General features: G+C 38.6%; 1 protein-coding gene and 1 non-coding gene across 5 annotated transcripts in view; both read right to left on the bottom strand.

Annotated features, from left to right (window-relative positions):
* The window catches only part of NHLRC2 (NHL repeat containing 2), a 58,981-nt gene that overhangs the window by 37,044 nt on the left and 898 nt on the right, over nt 1-21,039 (bottom strand). For all 4 annotated transcript variants that reach the window (XM_066239681.1, XM_066239679.1, XM_066239682.1 and 1 more), the window contains exons 2-4: nt 18,409-18,561; nt 5,213-5,668; nt 277-398 (exon numbers count right to left, since the gene is read on the bottom strand). In XM_066239681.1, the coding sequence (XP_066095778.1) occupies nt 277-398; nt 5,213-5,668; nt 18,409-18,561 (731 nt within the window). The remainder of the gene's footprint in view (nt 1-276; nt 399-5,212; nt 5,669-18,408; nt 18,562-21,039) is intronic.
* Nucleotides 1,645-1,720, bottom strand: TRNAT-UGU (transfer RNA threonine (anticodon UGU)). Its single transcript has one exon. It is a non-coding gene; the product is annotated as a tRNA-Thr (tRNA).

Below are 21,039 nucleotides of genomic sequence, written 5' to 3'. Positions count from 1 at the left end.
ACAAAACACCACTTTGTAAATAGTGTTTAGGAAAATACCTGAAGATGAGGAGCTCTTGGGTGTTAGGCACATTACTCTGAAACAAAGGACCAAAAAAGGGACTTGATTGATGAGTTTATCTTCAGAGACAACTATAAGCTGACACAAAAAAAACAAGATGCCGAAGAATAAAACTAGAACCCGTACCTCTGAGAACAGCTGAATACTTAATGTAGCAAGTAAATGTCAGTTCTTCTGATTGGAAGTATTAAAACTTTACTTAAAATGGAAAATTACCTTTCTTATAAGGTGGTTTTCAGTGTCTGCCACATATATGATATTGTTCATTATGGCTACCCCCTGTGGTGAATTAAAGGCTGACTCTGAAAATATTCCATCTTTTCTTCCAGGGTTGGGTCCTAAAAGACAAGATAGCCATAAGACAAAATTTTTCCACTTAATAAAACCCCCAAAATAAAATTTGTATTGAAAACTTGGATTTTAATATAAATAACATGATGTTTCTATCTGAACACTAAAATGTTTCCTAAGATATCCATTTTTCTTAAGAGTAACAAATGTGGCTAATGACGGGGCTTATTGTATAAACGGCTACAAGTGCACTTAGCTAAAATTGTATCAGAAGGAAATATTTTTAAAAGCATCTTAATTATCCATTACCTAGACTAGAGAGAATTAAATATAATTTTAATCTTTTAGCATCTAGATGAGTGATATGGAACAATTTGGGAAGATATGCTCATTTGGTAATAGCACTGACCCTTGGACAACACTGGTTTGAATTGCATGGGTCCACTTACACACATATTTTTTTTCGTTTATTCTAAATTTGAAGATGTAATTGGTTTTATTGAACGATTCTTGAATTGGGCAATATCCCATCAAATAAAAAGAAAGGAGCTTCCTTCGTGGATTTTTTTCATAAATACTGTAAATGTATTTTCCTTATGATTTTATTAATAACATTTCTTTACTCTAGCTTATTTTATTGTAAGAATACAGTATATAATATACAAAATACATGTTAATCATTACTAATGTTATCCATAAGGCTTCTAGTCAACAATAGGCTATTAGTAGTTTAAGCTATTAGCAGTTAAGATTTTTGGAAGTCAAAAGTTATATGCAAGTTTTCAGCTGCACAAAGGGTCAGCACCTCTAAACCTCACATTGTTGTAGGGACAATTTTACAATGAAAATTATGAACCCTTTCCTTATAGAAAAATATATATACCCATAAACTGTCACAAATACCATATTTTTCGCTTCGTAAGACCCACTCCCCCCCCCCCAAAAGTGGAGGGGAAAATGCCCGGTAGAGCAAAAAATACAGCATTTTATTAATTTTTTTTTTTTTGTATTTTTCTGAAGCTGGAAACAAGGAGGCAGTCAGACAGACTCCCACATGCGCTCGACCAGGATCCACCCGGCATGCCCACCAGGGGGCGATGCTCTGCCCCTCTGGGGTGTCGCTCTGTTGCAACCAGAGCCATTCTAGCACCTGAGGCAAAGGCCACAGAGCCATCCTCAGTGCCCGGGTCAACTTTGCTCCAATGGAGCCTTGGCTGCTGCGGGAGGGGAAGAGAGAGACAGAGAGGAAGGAGAGGGGTAGGGGTGGAGAAGCAGATGGGCGCTTCTCCTCTGTGCCCTGGCCGGGAATCGAACCCGGGACTCCTGCACACAAGGCTGACGTTCTACCACTGAGCCAACCAGCCAGGGCCTTATTAAATATTTTAACACAGCATTTGGTTCAGGAATAATTTTTTTCTTATTTTCCTCCTTAAAACCCTAGGTGTGGCCTTGGCCAGTTGGCTCAGCGGTAGAGCGTCGGCCTGATGTGTGGAAGTCCCGGGTTCAATTCCCAGTCAGGGCACATAGGAGAAGCACCCATCTGCTTTTCCACCCTTCCCCCTCTCCTTCCTTTCTCTCTCTCTCTTCCCCTCCCACAGCCAAGGCTCCACTGGAGCCAAGTGGCCTGGGTGCTAAGGACAGCTCCATGGCCTCCGCATCAGGTGCTAGAATGGCTCTGGTTGTAGTGGACCAACAACCCAGACGGGCCAAGCATCACTACCTGATGGGCATGCCGGGTGGATCCCAGTCAGGCACATGCAAGAGTCTGTTGGTCTGCTGCCCCCTGCTTCTCACTTCAGAAAAATACAAAAAAACAAAACAAAACAAAAAAACCTGTAGGTGTGTCTTTCGGTCAGGTGTGTCTTATGGAGCGAAAAATACCGTAATTTCAAGGGGTTCCTAAATCCTCAAGTCCATTCAAGCACTTCTTACTAGTCCATGAACCCTTCACTTACTATTTCACTTTGCTACAGAGTTCTTTATCTCATAACCCTGTAAGAATCAGAATGATTCTGGTCTAATGTCCTACTTGGCCTTTGTAACACATATGGAGCTTCAAGAGTGGAGAGTACAAAGCATAATAAAATATAATTGTTAGATTTTGACCAGAGGCCAAGCTATTCAAAGCCTCTAAGTTAGTATTTCCACACTAGGCTCTAAAGAACTCCACTGTCCGCGAGATGTTCGTAAGAGAGGTAGTATGATGTAGTGGACAGGAACGTGAACTCAAGAGCCCTACAGACTAGATATAATCCCAGCTCTACAGATTTGGTTTTAAGGTCCTAGCTGATGATCTGGAAAAGATCTTTGTGTCTCAGTTGGTCTTCTGTATAACGGATCTAGTAATATACCTCATAGCACTCTGAGGACTAAATAAATTATTACAAATAAAGAGCTTAGAATAATGCCAGACAGCCTGACAGGTGGTAGCACAGTGGACAGAGCATCAACATGGAAGGCTAAGGACCCGGGTTCAAAACTCTGAGGTCCTCAGCTTGCACGCCAGCTCACCACCTTGAGAGTGGAATCACAGACCTGATCCTACGGTCACTGGCTTGAGCAAGGGTCCCTAGCTGAGCCAGTGACCCTTCTCCCCCAGTATAGGCACGTATGGAGAAGCAATCAATGAACAGCTCAAGTGATGCAACTACGAGTTGATGCTTCTCATCTCTCTCCCTTCCTGTTTGTCTCTCTCTCTCACTTAAAAAAAAGAACGCCACACATATATGTATTACTATTATTATACTATCACCAACAGTTTTACTATCATTATTATTAATAATACTATTATTGTTGGTGGTGAAGGTTACCTGAGTGAAAAGAGAGAGAATTGTCATCACTCTGAATTCGAAGACACTGTGTATTAGACCCCCTCCTGGCTACTCATGAGGTACATTAGCAGAGAAAAAGAAGTACAGTGAAACCACCAACAAAAATCTGTTCATCCATATCTAACCAGTGTTTCCTGAGTACATCTTACCACAAAATTCTTTTCTAAAAACTCTGGAATAAATATTAATTTATTACAAGGTAACAGGATTCCTAGAAACATGTTTGGAAAGCTAGCTTGCTGATAGTTTCCTCTGTATAACAAAAAAGAATATTCACCTCCACTATTTTGAAAATGACAGAATCTATTAAAAACTCTTCTAACCTGCTACGACATGTACATTTTGAGTAACAATTCTCATAACTGCTGTCATAAACCAAGTACTACAATGCTAAAACAAAATCAGCAATGTAAAACACAAACATACTCTAACAAAACAAACAAGAAACAAAAAATTCAAGAGCTAAGGGAATAAATAACACCTCGACCTACAAAGAAAGCACCACGGCTTAGAAAGGCACGTGTCCCTACTTTATGTACTAATGCTGCTTGTGTCACTAAAGCAGCACTGCAGAGATGAAGCGCTTATCTCTTTGAATATTATGTTAATAAATTATTTAAAAACTATTAAGATTTAATTAATTCTGTAGATGTAAATAAGAACCCTTTTTAGACTGAACGCCACGGAAATATGGAACAAAATAATCTATGCTTGAATTGCACTTATACTTTGCTTCACCCAAAGGGAAATGGCCCAGAATTATCCTTACGGAACGAAAGAAAAGTAGAATTATATACAAATTCTAGATTATTTATTTTGTTATCTAAATCTCAAATTCCTAGGTTATTGTCCTGGTATTAAAAAATATATGGCTACATTTTGATGGAAAGTAAAATACTTCCATTTAAAATGCCCCAAATCGCCTGACTGAGCAGTGGCGCAGTGGATAGAGCGTCGGACTGGGATGCGGAGGACCCAGGTTCGAGACCCCTAAGGTCGCCAGCTTGAGCGCAGGCTCATCTGGTTTGAGCAAAGCTCACCAGCTTGGACCCAAGGTCTCTGGCTTGAGCAAGGAGTTACTCAGTCTGCTGTAGCCCCCAGTCAAGGCACATATGAGAAAGCAATCAATGAACAACTAAGGCGTCGCAACGAAAAACTGATAATTGATGCTTCTCATCTCTCTCTGTTCCTGTCTGTCTGTCCTATCTACCCCTCTCTCTAACTCTGTCTCTGTAAAAAAATAAATAAATGCCCAAACCCTGGTCCTGGCAAGGCAACTCAGTATGTCAGAGCATCGTTCTGATACGCCAAGGCTACGGGTTTATCAGGGAACTTACAAGTATCAACCAATGAACACATTAATGGGCAGAACAATAAATCAATGTTCCTCTTTCTCTCCTTAAAAAAAAAAAATCAATCAAATAAAAATTAAAATGCCCCAAAATGTATAGAGTATAAAGCACCGGTCGGTCCTAAAATAACATTCAGCAATGTTTTATATATTACAATGTTGAATAACATGCAGGAGGAACTCAACTCTCTTTTGTATCAATTAGCTTACAGGAAAATTTGTTATAGCGTTCCACTTAAAGTTGCAGAACCTAATGATGTTGTTAAGTGAGCACTTATTGTAACACTTTCATGAGATACAATAAGTGTGGCAGTTTTTTGAAAAAATTAGAATATACCAAACATACTTTTAAAATTATTAAAGACTTCCTCCTTTTACTTGTAAGGGCCTTAGTAGGTCTTTTTTTGATTTTTTTTTTAAGTAGAAGAGATGAATTCAGATACCACACATTAAATTAACAACATAATTTCATGAAGTCAATGTATACTACCCTTCTATAATTAGTTTTTATTTCTGGATTCCTAATAATTTCCTTGAACTTCTTTTTACTAAAAATATATTTTTAGTAAAAAATTATGATATGTATATTTATATATATACATATCATAATTATGTATATAATTTTTTACATATCATATATATAAATATTTATACATATCATAATTAGAAGCAAACTCACCTCCAATGCTGAACTGAATTTCTCCATTCTTCCAGACGACCAAAATTCTATGATGTCCAGTGTCTGCTATGACCAATCTCTTGGAAACATGGTCTACTGTTACTTTGCCAGGAAATAACAATGGTGACGGTGGCAAAGAATCTTTGTAGAGTTTTACTCCAATTTTATTATCTCTGATCTGACCCCTGTCTCTGTAGTACTTTAAAGCTATTGAAGTATACAGAAATAATTTATCTTTGTGCCCCTCTCCAATCAAAGAAAACAGCATGTTTCCACGGGGTCCAAGTATGACCAGAGTTGGCCAGCAGGACACTTCCAGTTCTTGCCAAAGGCTGGCATCTGCATCATTAACCACAGGGTGGGTGATGTCATATCGAAGAACAGCACTCTTAATGTTATCCAGAACTTTCTCATTTGGAAACTTAGCCGAGTGGACACCAACAATCAGAAGACCATCTAAATAAAAGAAATAAAAAGTTAAATACTATGAAGTATTAAAGTATGAATAGCATCATCCACACATTAGGTGTTGGGTCATTCACAAATGTAAACAATCCGAAGATTAAAAACAAGAAAAAAGGCAGAACCAAATTAATATCTTCAACTGCATCTAAACACATATATTAAAAAATTAACATTTAAATCTCAAGACAATCTTAATAACTACATAAAATCATATATGTTCAAAACCATGTGACTATTAAAACTCTTTGGGCCCTGGCTGGTTGGCTCAGTGGATAGAGTGTCGGCCTGGCGTGTGGACATCCCAAGTTTGAATCCCAGTCAGGGCACACAAAAGAAGAGACCATCTGCTTCTCTCCCCTTTCCTCTCCCTCTTCTCTCTCTCTTCCCCTCCCGTAGCCAGTGGTTTGATTGGTTTGAGAGTTGGCTCTGGGCACTGAGGATGGCTTGGTTGGTCCAAGTGCATCAGCTTCAGGCACTGAAAATAGCTCAACTGATTAGAGCATTGGCCTAAGATGGGGGTTGCTGGGTGGGTCCCAGTTGGAGCACATTTGGGAGTCTCACTATCTCCCTTCCTCTCACTTAAAAAAAAACCCAAAAATACTCTTTGTGTCATTATTCTAGATAAAGCTTTAAAAAATACACATTTTTGCCCTGGCCGGTTGGCTCAGCGGTAGAGCGTCGGCCTAGCGTGCGGAGGACCCGGGTTCGATTCCCAGCCAGGGCACACAGGAGAAGCGCCCATTTGCTTCTCCACCCCTCCGCCGCGCTTTCCTCTCTGTCTCTCTCTTCCCCTCCCGCAGCCAAGTCTCCATTGGAGCAAAGATGGCCCGGGCGCTGGGGATGGCTCTGTGGCCTCTGCCTCAGGTGCTAGAGTGGCTCTGGTCGCAATATGGCGACGCCCAGGATGGGCAGAGCATCGCCCCCTGGTGGGCAGAGCGTCGCCCCTGGTGGGCGTGCCGGGTGGATCCCGGTCGGGCGCATGCGGGAGTCTGTCTGACTGTCTCTCCCTGTTTCCAGCTTCAGAAAAATGGAAAAAAAAAAAAAAAAGAAAAAAAAATACACATTTTTATAGGAAGATGTTGAGATTTTAAGTTCTCCTCCATCTGTTGTAAGCCCCTTTGAAATTCAGTGACTCTGCCTGCTTTGTGTTGGCATTTCTGGTCACATTATTCTAAAATTTTCTGACCTAACTATATTACAGATTAACAACAATATAAGAAAGATGTTTCCATGATATAAGGTCTTTGGTTTATTTAAAATTTCTATTATGATTTTTAGCACAACTCTTATTGTAGGCAGAACTGCTAAAAACTAAAAACAACACATTTCTTTTATTTCATCAATAGTATGTCAAGTATTGGGGGAAGAAAGGAAGTGTTAAGCTGAACTGAGAGAAAAAGCTCGGTATTGACTACCAAGGTAGCAGAGGTAATAGTGGCGACGTAAATTAGAATCTCCCAACACACCTGTCTAAACCATCCAAACCAGCATGCAGAAATAAAGCCACACAAATTAGGATGTGTAAGTGCCCAACTGTTCATCCTTCCATTTGCAACTATCAACTCCGAACCAAAATGTACACACACACCCCAAAACACACACTCCTACACATATGCCCCTACACACCTCCCCACACACCCCCTAAGGACTGAGACAAGTAAACAACAGCATGCAGACTGGTAGGTATTTGGAAAAGCAACCCACATGAGGGTGTTTCCAGTTTTAGTTTGTTTTGCTTCGCCTTTCATGGCTTCACACTGAGGTTCTGGAGCAACACAGGCAGGCGGGTAACTCCAACAGAAACCCCACCACCTTTCTGGCTCAACGAAGCAGGGAAACTCGAGGAAAGGAGAAGCCCTGCGGGAAAGAGAACTGGAAAAGGTGATGCCCCATTTCTGAGTATGATTACTTACAAGTCTCGGCTTCCCTCCTAACTACACATGTGTGAGTCAGACCCAAAGATGTATATCAGATGTTTAGAGAACTGAATTATTGCATTGATGGAAGGGGAGACAGACATGATGAAAGATGAGGAAAAAAAAAAAAACTAACAAGGTTTGAACTAACAGGGTTGAATATCCACTAAAACAAACCTATCAATATTCCCCAGAAGTTTATAACAGAACCCAGAGTCTGAATATCATAATAGTTCAATGTCCAGGATACAATGAAAAATTACTTGACACTCAGAAAGAACAAGGTAATGTAACCTATTGTCAAAGAAAAAAAACCTGACTGATACCAACACTAAAAGGAAGCAGACGTTTTAAGAACTTTCAAGGAACTATGATAACTATATTCCATGAGGTAAAGAAATAACACTCTTGAAATGAATGAAAAGATTTAAAAAATGTAAACAGAGAAACAGAAACTACAAAAAAAGAATGCATGAAAATTTTAGAACTGAAAAATACCATACTTGAAATAAATTCACTGGCAAAGAGAAGAAGCTAGAGCAAAGAGTCAAGGAACCTAAAGATAGTTAACAGCCTGTTCTCCCCTCAAAGGGTGGTTGTGGGGATTCAAAAGGAGCATCTGCAAATCCCTTCATCTACTGCTCGGCATAAAACCAGACCTCCGTATTTCTGGCTGTTCAATTAATGTTATTATCAGTAATATTAACAAGATGTAAAATGTGCTGCCTATATTCTCCCTTATGGCAGTGTAGCTATTTATATTATATACTCATTTTCTGTCTTCATAATATTACACTGTCCCAGATCTTGCAATACACAGTCTGTTACTCTTTGTTACTGGGGAAGAATTGTGGATTGATAAAGAAAACAGTAATAAGAACAATTCAATCATTATCCTTAAAAAAATAATGACAACTCAACAGAAATGATCCAATCTAAAGAAGAGGGAGGGAGGGAAGGGAGGGAGGGGAAGGAAGGAGGGAGGGAGGGGAAGGAAGGAAGGAGGGAGGGAGGGAGGGAGGGAGGGAGGGAGGGAGGGAGGAAGGAAGGAAGCAAGCAAGCAAGCAAGCAAGCAAGCAAGCAAGCAGGCACACATGCACGCACGCTAGAATCTCAGGGATCTGTAACCAGTTCCAAAATGGATCTAATATTTATGTAATTGGGGTCCAGAAGGAGTAGAGAAAGAGACCAGGGCAGAAAAAAATTTTTTGAATAATGCCAAAACTCCCAAAATTTGGTTAAAGATGTACATTTACAGAATTTAAGAATATAAGCACATTCCAAATAAGACAGATTTAGAGAAAATCATGTCCGGACACATAATAAATTGCTAAAAATCAAATAGATTAAATAATTCCACAAACACCTGGGGAGCAGCTATAGAAAAAGGACATAGTGATGGAGTAGGAAGAAACGTCCACTTAAAATATGTTCAGTTTACTTATTAGTTATACCACAATGAACTTCTTAAAAAAACAAAACCCAGCATGGGCTCTGGAGTCAGACTCCATGTACATATTACCTTGGACAAGTTACTTAAACCTCTGCCTCAATTCTCTTACTAGCACAATGAAGAAAGCAACAGTAACTGCCTCACAGATCAGTTTTGAGAATTAAAAAAAATAATAGCCCTGGCCGGTTGGCTCAGTGGTAGAGCGTCGGCCTGGCGTGCAGGAGTCCCGGGTTCAATTCCCGGCCAGGGCACACAGGAGAAGCACCCATCTGCTTCTCCACCCCTTCCCTTCTCCACCCCTTCCCTTCTCCTTCCTCTCTGTCTCTCTCTTCCCCTCCCGCAGCCAAGGCTCCATTGGAGCAAAGTTGGCCCAGGCACTGAGGATGGCTCTATGGCCTCTGCCTCAGGCTAGAATGGCTCTGGTTGCAACAGAGCAACCACCCCAGAGGGGCAGAGCATCGCCCCCTGGTGGGCATGCCGGGTGGATCCCGGTCGGGCACACGTGGGAGTCTCTCTGACTGCCTCCCTGTTTCCAACTTCAGGGGAAAAAAAAATGTGTCCGGCTTTTAGCATAGTACCAAGTATACTGTAAAAACTTGATAGATGTTTGCTGTTTTTTTATGTTATAAATACAAAGACAACCATTAAAAGAAAAATATGGAGTGACATCAGCAGCACAGTGGTGTGAGTTGTTCCCTCCGTCTCTCCCTATTAAGTTATAATCAGTAGGACGCCCATGGCCTGTAAGAGTGAGTACCATTTGTACAACACACCAGGATGCCTGAGAGAGCTACACGTCTCTCCAGCCGAAGGCAGGTGGACTGGCCCTCTTGGGGGTGGCCGAGCCAGAGGAGCAGGGGCCAAGCCGGCAGGCAGCGGAAGGCCCCAGAAGCCACTGTAGTTCCTGGGACCCAGCCAACCCCTGTGCTCCACCCCGCAGGGGAGGCCACAGCAACCTAAGCCCTCCCGGCGGTGGGAGCCCCACCAAAGCCAATAACCCAAAGTCAGGAAAAGAGAGGAAATAATAAAAATCAGAGCCAAAATAAATGAAACAGAGACTAAAAAGACAATACAAAAGATCAATGAAAGTAAGACCTGATTCTTTGAAAGGATAAGCAAAATTGACAAACCTTTAGCTAGACTAAGAAAAATAATTAAAATTAGAAATGAAAAAAGAAAAGTCACAATGGATACCACAGAAATACAAGGATCAGAAGAGGCTACTGAAAACAATTATATGCTAACTAACTAGGAAATCTACAGGAAATGAATAAATTGTTGGAATCATATTGAATCCGATTGAATCATGGAAAAAATAGAAAATCTGAATAGACCTATCATTAGTAAGAAGATTGAGACAATTAAAACTCTGAAAAAAATGGAAGTCCAAGACCAGAGAGCTTTACTAGTGAATTCTAACAAATATTCAAAGATCTAAAGCCTATCCTTTTCAAATCCTCAAAATAATTGAAGAAGAGGGAACACTTCCCAATTCATTTTATAAGGCCAATTATTACCCTGATATCAGAACCAGACAAGGACAAGACACAAGAAAAGAAAGTTATAGGCCAATATCTCTGATGAACAGATGTAAAAATTCTTAACAAAATACTAGCAAACTGAATACAACAATACACTAAGAGAATCATATAACACTATCAAATGGGATTTACACCAGGGATGTAAGGATGGCTCAATATCTGCACATCAATGTTACACCACATTAACAAACTGAAGGATAAAAATCATATGATCATCTCAGTAGATGCAGAAAAAGCATTTGCATGATCTGACATCCATTTATAATTAAAAACTCTCAAAATGAGTACAGAAGAAAATTATCTCAACATATTAGAGGCCATATAAAATAAACCAACAGCTAATATCCCAGTGAAAAATAGAAAGCTTTTCCTCTAAAAACAGTGAAAAACAGAAAGCTTTTCCTCTAAAAACAGAAACAAGACAAGGATGGCCATTCTCACCACTACTATTTAACATAGCAATCAGGAAAGAAAAAGAAATAAAAAGCATTCAAATTGGAAAGAAAGTAAAGCTGTCAATATTTGAAGATGACACAATTTTACACATAGAAAACCCTAAAGACTCCACCAAAACTATTAGAAATAATAAACAAATAAAGCTACAGGGTACAAAATCAATTTACAAGAATCGTTGCATTTCTATACACCGACAACAAAAATCAGAAAGAGGAATTAAAAATATCCCACCTATAATTGCAACAAATAAAACAAATACCTAGGAATAAATTTAACCAAGGAGGTAGAAGACTTATACACTGAAAACTATAGACACTGTTGAATGAGACTTAAGATTCTTGAAAATGTTGCTCTTCTGTTGCCTTGCTTTGTACACATTTGTGAAAAGTCTGCCCAGTGTAATGCAGGTGGCCTTTAAAAGTCGTTTGTTTTCCTGGAAACTCTGATGACTTTTTAAAAACAACTTTAAAATGTAATAGTTTTACTAGGATACCTCTTAGGGTGTCCTAGGTGAATTTTCCCTGGTCTCTGGTAGGACCTTTCATTATGTAGATTCAAGGTTTTTTTTATTTCCCGGACAGTTTCTTGGGTTCTAATTTTAGATAATAACTCATCACTTGTTTTGATTTTATTCTTCAGAGTCTCCAAGTATTCTTATGTTGGACCTCTTCTGCTGTCTTCCTACTCAATCATTTTTTAACTTTTTACTCCCTTCTGTAGCTCATTTATATTCCCTGCATTTTACCCCTCCTTTACTTCAATGCCCCTATTGCATTTTTTTTTTTTTTTTTTTGTATTTTTCTGAAGCTGGAAACGGGAAGGCAGTCAGACAGACTCCCGCATGCGCCCGACCGGGATCCACCCGACACGCCCACACGGGGGCGATGCTCTGCCTATCTGGGGCGTTGCTCTGCCACAATCAGAGCCATTCTAGCGCCTGAGGCAGAGGCCACAGCGCCATCCTCAGCGCCCGGGCAAACTTTGCTCCAATGGAGCCTTGGCTGCGGGAGGGGAAGAGAGAGACAGAGAGGAAGGAGAGGGAGAGGGATGGAGAAGCAGATGGGCGCTTCTCCTGTGTGCCCTGGCCGGGAATCGAACCCGGGACTCCCACACGCCAGGCCGACGTTCTACCACTGAGCCAACTGGCCAAGGCCTGCCCCTATTGCATTTTTATATGAATTTATTGTGTCTTGAATACCTTGTAATTTAGTCTTCATTTCTAACATAATTCTGATCTTTCCCTTCTATTTCCGAGTTCAATCAGCACATTTCTTCCACTTTTTTTTCCTTTTTGTTTCACTTCTGTTCTTAAGTTTTTAAATTTCTGCAAGTTGCTTTTTCATTATTCCTAAAAACTGAGGATATGTAATTCAACTCAAGAACTGTGTTCCAGTTTTTGTCAACTCTGTGGTCATTTTTTACATGAGAATCTTCATCAGCACTTCAACTTTGAGTCACACTTTCAGCTTTTCTCAGTTTTATTTGGATGTGATGCTTTTAATACTCCTATTCATTTTGTGGACAGGGCTCCCAGTTTGAGAGCGCCCTCTTCTGACAGTTCACTTTCTCGGTGCAGTTTCACTTTTGGATAATAGCACTGTTGGAAGGAGGATGTTTTTCCTTAGTTTCTGTAGGATCCTTAACTTTTCCCTCTTATTTTATTTCTTTTCTTCAGTACGCTATCTCCAAGGAAAACCACACATTTATACATCTGATTCCCCTCAGAAGCAATGTTTTTATGAGGTTCCTGTTTCTAATCCCACATTTTTCAAGATCTGGTGCTACAATCTAGCATACAAATCTGTGTTCAGTAATTTTGCACCTAGAATTGGGTTTTCCCTTTCTGCAGGTAAGGGGGTTACTCCGTGCTTCACCCAAGACCTCTGAACCACTGTTTATGGATCTTATTAACTTCCCCCGTCCCTGATCTCAGTACCAGCAGCTTGTAGCAGCAGGACCTTTAATGAAATTCCGTTTATTTCTCAACTTATAGGTAATGATATTCTGTCTCCTAATACTGCTGAATACAGGATCAAGTGTGGTTTTATTTACCTTCCTTGATATGTTTGGAGAGGAGCAGAAGACAAGTGGAAAGGGCCAAAATCAGATGACCCCATTTTCCTCCCAATCTGGAAGTAGCAGAGATTAAATAAAGTCTTGCTTTTAGCATCAGATATATTGAGATAAACTTTTCTTAAATTTTGCCCTTTGCTATTCTGTCAATTGACTAAATAGATATAACTGAGTCCTAAAACCAGCCTCTTACTTAATGGAAAAAAATAAGAAGTGTTTCCAATAAGATAAAAATGCCTACTCTCTCTACTACTATTTAACAATGAATTTGGAGGGGGGTATGATTCAACAAAATTAGACAAGAAAAATCAGTTGCAGGCACAAAAACTGGCAAAATTTATTTGCAGATAATATCGTACAGCAGGAAAACCCCTGCCAATTATAAAACTAAATCAAATAATAAAATATTTAGGAAGTAGCGGAATATAAAATTAATACATGAAAACCAATAGCCTTTATATATCTATACAAAAACCAATCAGAGAATATAATGGTTGACAAACCCCACTTACAATAAATAGCCATAAATGTACGAAAAGATGTTTGACCCCGCTCTAAAATGCATCTGAAAACTACACCAAGATACCATTCGTTTCTCACCTCCTAGATAGTAAAAACTTGAAAGTTTGTCAAGATATTTAAATGGAGCAGTGAGGAAAAAGAGGTACACTCATCCACTGCTAGTAGGAATCCAAACTGGGTCAGCTCTGGGTGGGATTTGACAAGATCTTACACAACTTTAAATACATTTCACTTGGACCCAGCAATCCCACTGCTAGGAATTTACCCTTAAGGTGCACTACCAACAATACAAAAATATATTCACAAGATGCACTATTTGTAACTGCTGAATACTGGAAACAACCTAAAAGCCAAAACACAGGTTAGGAGAGGGGCTGAATAAATTATGAGACACACATACACTCACAATAAGATATAAAGGAGCACAAAAACGTCTATAGTAAGTCACCTTTTGTATTAAAAAAAAAAGACAAAATAATAGAATAAGATAGAAAGAATGAGGAAGAGAGGCCTAAGCACCTTCAAGGGAGCACACAACCTATTAACTATCCCAGAGTCCAATCAGATTTTCCTGCCTTGCTTTCTCTCACCTTCAAGTAATCTTCCTTACCTTCCCTCCTTAATTCCAAATAAAACTAATTGCAAACTCATTCTCTAGAGCATTTGAGACTGTGCCTCATGCATGTCATCAGGTTGGCGCAAATAAACATAATTCTCTACAGATTTGGACGTTCTTATGCCAACAATAAAAACCATATTGTATTGTCTAAATAGAACATCTATATTGATCTTTATACAAAGTCAACTGCCAAATAGTAATGCTGCCCATTTTTTTCAGTGTCAAGAACCTTAAATAGGAATACAGATATTTTTCTTCAAATGTTTTGCTTTTTCAGTTAACCATACAGAATAAAAAAGCAGGAAGGACTGAGAGCCATCGTCTTTTCCCTCTGCTGAGTCTGCTTTAATGTTTCACTATAACACATTACAGTCGTGAGCACAACATGCTGGGGCCTGTGCGCCCTCCCAAAGAACTATTAAAGCGGGTGGTGGTTTTAGGAACCCTGACACAAATGACATATTCACTCATTAAAATAAATAGGTTCAGCCTGACCTGTGGTGGCGCAGTGGATAAAGCGTCGACCTGGAAATGCTGAGGTCGCCGGTTCGAAACCCTGGGCTTGCCTGGTCAAGGCACATATGGGAGTTGATGCTTCCAGCTCCTCCCCCCTATCTCTCTCTCCTCTCTGTCTCTCTCTGTCTCTCTCTCTCTCCTCTCTAAAATGAATAAATAAATAAAGAATAAAAAAAATGAATAAATAAATAAAATAAATAGGTTCATTCTAAAATTAAAAACGCAGTCTTCTAATTTTTAAGCATAAAAAAAATAGTATATGCTATATAATGAGAATACCAGCATCTACTCAGTAGTCTAGTGACATGTAGGTTTTCAAAAGTCTAACTATGTATTAATAATATACACCTAGCAATCACATTTTAAAATATGCTAAGCTTCCTAAGTAGGTATTTTCTTATGAAACAAAGACACTTTTCCTTAGATAATAGCCTTTGTGCTAAATTTTGGGTATTAAATAATAACAATCCATTAATGTATCCAGCATGAAAAGGTAAAAAAAAAATTTAGAAACTGTCAAGTAGAAAAACAAACAATAACAAAAAACCCTGAGGTACCCGTCAATGTAATACAAATGTGAATTAAACTGCTAAGAAGTAAAAACAACTTTAGGGTATAACTACATTTTTAAATAATGTTGAACACCAGAACCATTCCTTACTATTAAGTACAGTATTTTTTTTTACTTCTTGATTTAGACTCTTTGGGCATTAAAAATTCTCATATGCCACTATACAAATGATACAGCTCACTCACCATTACAAACTTGACTTTAAAAGCTGTTTTACAGAGGCAGGAGCCCGGGTATTAAATTGGACCTCTTTCAAGGTGCTTTTGAACAAGCACTTTCTCACAAAGCTGAGCAATTCAGGCTTACTGATAAAATGAATTGAATATTCCAAGAAATTTAAAATAGATTGTGAAATGTCACTTTCAAGAACTATTACCATTGCTGCAAATATGTTCAGAAACATATCAGACAGCAGCGATACAAGACACTTAGCTGCAAGAAAGCAAATGCAGTTGGCAACAGCTAACTTTGATGTCATAATCTCTGGGAGTGTCTGCTCTTCTGACTACGAATTGAACTTATATCTTAAGCAATATAAAAATCTTATTCTTAAATTGCCAGTATTTTCATATAGTAGCATATTACTGAAATGTTAAAGATTATAATGTTGCCCTGGCCAGTTAGCTCAGTGGTCAAGCATCAGACCATGTATGGAAGTCCCAGGTTTGATTCCTAGTCAGGGCACTCAAGAGAAGCAACCATTTGCTTCTACACCCATTCCCCTCCCTTCTCTCTCTCTCTCCCCCCTCCCCACACACAGCCATGGCTTGAATGGTTCAAGCAATTTGGCCCTGGGTGCTGAGAATGGCTCCATGGCCTTACCTCAAGCCCCCAAAAATAGCTTGGTTGCTGAGCAACAGAGCAGCGGCCCCAGATAGGCAGAGCATCACCCTGCAGGGGGCTTGCCAGGTGGATCCCGGTCAAGGCACACACAGGAGTCTTTCTCTCTGCCTCCCCACATTCACTTAAAAAAAGAAAAAAGATTATAATGTTGAGACCATTTACAAAGTATTTTACTTTTCAGAAGTGTATTCCTATGCAAAGATAGTTTCTTTTTTCTAGTTTTTTTGTTTGTTTGTTACAATGTGCTATAAAAATGAGGTTTCCAGTAAAGTGGTAAAGAAATTAGGAGGATCCATCCTAAGAAGTCATTGACTGTGTTTCAGGTATGGGATTAACCAAGAAAATTAACCAAATACAGTCTTTTAGGGCATGGGTAGGGAACCTTTTTGGCTGAGAGAGCCATGAACGCTACATATTTTAAAATGAAATTCTGTGAGAGCCATACAACAACCCATGTACCTTACGCATTATCCAATAAAAATTTGGTGTTGTCCTGGAGGACAGCTGTGATTGGCTCCAGCCACCCACAACCATGAACATGAGCGGTAGGAAATGAATGGATTGTAATACATGAGAATGTTTTATATTTTTAACGTTATTATTTTTTTTATTAAAGATTTGTCTGCAAGCCAGATGCAGCCATCAAAGAGCCACATCTGGCTTGCAAGCCATAGGTTCCCAACCGGTTTTAGGGGTAATCTTAAAGTTGAAAACAGTAACTCTGGGATTCTTAACCCAGTCTGTAGTGCCTCTCTAAAACTCAAATTTTATTATGATATCCTTCTATTAAATAAACAAACAAACAAAAAACCAAATTTAAAACAACCTTTAATATCTCTGTATCTTCAATGGAAGGAAAAGTCTCAACTGCTAAGACTGTTAAGACAAAGCCCTTCATGACACGGTCCAGGCCTAACTACCTTCCTCTCCCTTCACTGTCCCAGCAGCCCCTGCAATTTCGCTACTACGCTAGTTACCATTCCCCAAGAAACCTCCTGTTTTGTGCCTCCCAGCTTGTTGACCTGTCCCTTGTGCCCTCAGGAGTGTCCCTCCTGTCCCTTTTTCACTTTCAGCTGCACTGTTGCTCCTTTTCCCAGTTCCACCTTAACTGTCTCCTCCTCTCAGTAATCTTTTCCAGTGCTTCTAGGCAAAGGGAGTTCCTCCTGTCCTCAGGTTCCAATATGCTTTTCAACCAACTCTGATACATAGTTCACCGGCAGTACCTTACACCCAGTATGTTCAATAAATGTATTTATTCACATGGCTTTACATGGGCTTTATTTAGCAAGACACACAGGCAATTCAGATCCTAAGAGATGAGATACTCCTACTTCTTAAGTCAATATAGATGAATTTGTGACAACGTGATTTAACTACTGGGAATATTTGAGTTCTTGATAAATCATTGTTCGGTAATTTCTAGATACAACCTTTTACAGTGTAAAAGCAACTGAAATTTCCCTGAAGACTTTACTACTCTTTTTTTTTTTAACTTTCAAGACATCCTTCCTCTTGTACATGTATTCTCTATTCTCAGCTTTACTCATGAGATCAATGACCCTCTTTTTCATTTATCCAAAAGTAGAGCTTCAATTAATGTCAACCTTTATGCTCTCTTTTGGAAAGAAGTAAACAAGAAAAAAATGTCTGAAAGAATTTCAAACTTCTAAAGCAAATACTAAGTATAATCTCCTATATCTTCAGCATTTGCAGGGCCGTAAAAGAGGATTTCCTGGTGTGCTCTGTAAGAGGTTTTTCATAAAGCAGGGTCAAAGAAAAGATATCTGTTATAATATTCTGCATTCCACCATTGCTCATGTCATTTGAAATTAAAGGACGAATAATCAACTTTAAACCTTATATCACAGTTCTTGAGAAGAGTATAAAATCAGAGTCACACATTTAATTTTCTCAAAGAACAAATTCAGGTAAGTCTAGATACACAAAATGACCTTTTCAAAGTATTTGATCACGAAAAAAAGTACATAATTATGTTCTATCCTTTGAGAAAAATATACTTAATATACTAAATGCTGGTTCCAGTATCACTACGCTTAACTGTTCATGAAAAGGTCCATAGAGTCTTTAATTCATAGATTAGAAATAATTTTTAGAATTATTGCAGTCTGCCAAATGTTTATTCTGCTATGAGCAAATGAGTCAGCTACTCTTCCAGTGCCCAGGCTACAAGTCTCTTAGAAACCAACGGAAGGACAGTTACCTTTGTCGGAGTAGGTGTGTTCTAAGGCATGGAGGTCAGGCAACAGGTGAATACAGTTGATGCAGCAGTAGGTGAAGAAATCCAGGATGACCACTTTCCCACACAGATCCTTATAGACAGAAATCGGCCCTTCTGTGTTCAGCCATTCTAATCCTGAAATTTACACAAATAAATAATCATGATGAAAGGAAAAGACAATTTACCTAAAACTTTTCCCTAAAATGTGAACCACCTATTTCTAAGGAGAGAAGGGGAGTGGGGAGGAGGGAACAGGGGGACAAGTTGGGAAAGAGTTTGCAGATACAGCAAGGAAAAGGCACCAAACTCTTTTGGAAACAGTATGCCAGTCTGTTTGTGAAAGGAAGTAACATCGACACATTTAGGTAAACGAGAGGAAACACCAGATATTAGAGGACCTAAGTACACAATTAGGTACGAGTAGGCTCCTGAGAATGAAGGTCAACCTTAAGACTAGGAAGGCCTGACTAAACAGAACAACAAAAAAATACAAAGTGTTCAAATAAAAGGATAAATATATAAAATACCTAAACTAATTTCATGAGAAAGAACAGAAATGCTCTAGATTTGAGACCTTAAATACAAAATATTTTAAATGCAAAGCTAAGCAAAATACCCTGTTATTAGATTCATGGAAGCAACATTAATATTGAAGTGTATGTTCCCTTCCCTCCAAAGAAAAATAAAATCTCATTCATCTGTACTTTTGCAAATTAGAATTTATTAACTACTTGACCATTATTTACAATTTTAACTATAGACTATGAAGATAGATTTTGTTAAACTAATGTTAAAAGTAAACCATCTTTATTAAACCAACTTAAGAAAACAAGATGAGTTTGTTGCTTATAAGAAAATATGCTGGTATTAAAGCTATTCATTATACCTTTTTTACAAGTACAGTTGACATACGATATTTGATTATACCTTAAAGCAGGTATTTGGAAAAAAAATTTTTTTTTTTTAAAAACTGAAAGCCAGAGTTGGGGGGAACAAGTGCATAACAGCTAATGACTAATAACAGTAATGGGAGTTACTCTATTACAAAACTCTAAAAAAAACCCTGCATATCCAATTAGCATTTCTACCAATTAATCCAAGCTAGTGAAGTTTTCAGGTACAATGAACTCTTAATTATCCATTTTAATAAAATGTCAGTTGTATGCCAGATCAAGTGATCATATAAAACTTCAAACTAATATGTTTTACGTCCTGGTTGCAAAATATTTATGAATGTCTTCTAAATTTATTTTCTGTAAATAGTTGAGTGACTCAGATTAGGGGGTAGAGGAAGTAATATTATTACATGTCAGCTACTGTGCTGGGTGCCTCTCAGGCTTAAAAATAATAAATTTTATAAAACAATAATTACAATAAATATAATTGTTAAGAACTGTTAACATTTACTGAGCTCTCCTATGAACTAAGAACTTTAGATATATTACCTCCAGTCCACATAACAAATATGAAAGGTAAATACTTGTTCTGTTTTGTAAATCAGAAGTCGGCTTGGAGAAGTCAAGTAACTTGCTCGAAATCATGCAGCTAACCAAGAGAAAAACTAGAATTTAATCCTAGACTATCCATTATACCAGTTTCCCATAAACGTTTTTTTTTAAAGAAATGAACAGAGCAATATTTGAGAGTTATGTTTTTGACTTCTTGATTACAGTTTACTGATAAAAGAAACCAAGAAAAAACTCATCTCTAGTATTCTGTCCTCAGTACTGTAATTAAGTTCAGGAGAAAATTGGACTATGTCACAGACCTAGCTTGAATATTTTGTTACATTATTTACCACTCACAGAAGTCAAATCTCATGGTAATAAAATACACTCATTGTAAAGACAAATAAAGACTAGAAAATAAAAACACTTGGTGTAAATCTTAGCTGATAGCTTGCCCTTTTATAATAGTGCACTACATAACCAACTTCTCAAAAGTTCTTCAAGACATATGCATATATGTATATCATCTTTTAAAATTTCTTTGATAGGGTAGGTACTCCTGCTTCCAATGCTTTTGTAAGAATTCCACAATACAGTATGTCAAATCCAGAATAGGATTTATAACTGAAAAAATAAGCACTTTTCAAGGTGGGAGCAGAAGGCTTGGAAAGACACACAAGACTGTCGTCAGAGGTAAGGTTCCGATATACCTCTCATGAGATACTGAACTCTGGCCCATCCAACCGATTAACTATACATGTGGTTTCAGTGTCATGCCAGGAGACATGCCAACAACCACCCGGCAAAACAATGACAGTCCCAACCAAAGAAGGTAAAGTCGGGTTTCATTTATCATAGCAAGATGTGCTTCACAAATAGCACTGCTGGGAATATCCGTTCCCTCCTTTTCCAAACACAGAGTAGGGATTCAAAACCTTGCAGACGGGCCACATTGATTCCGATTTTTAAAAGTACAAGTTTCAGGACTTGGGACAAAGTGTGGCACTGTTAAGAAACCTGCCCATCTGGGGTCTTAAAAAAAAAAAAAGCAACGGTTTTATTTACACTGAATTGAGTGGGTCTTTATAAACCCGACTTTGGCAGATATTCGCTGTCAGGCCCTCGGCAAATGAGCTTGGCCTTGCTGTGCCTCAGTTTCCCCAAC

The sequence above is a fragment of the Saccopteryx bilineata genome, chromosome 7 (assembly GCF_036850765.1).
Source record: "Saccopteryx bilineata isolate mSacBil1 chromosome 7, mSacBil1_pri_phased_curated, whole genome shotgun sequence".
NCBI classification, from domain to species: domain Eukaryota; kingdom Metazoa; phylum Chordata; class Mammalia; order Chiroptera; family Emballonuridae; genus Saccopteryx; species Saccopteryx bilineata.
This window is presented reverse-complemented; position numbering and strand designations above follow the sequence as displayed.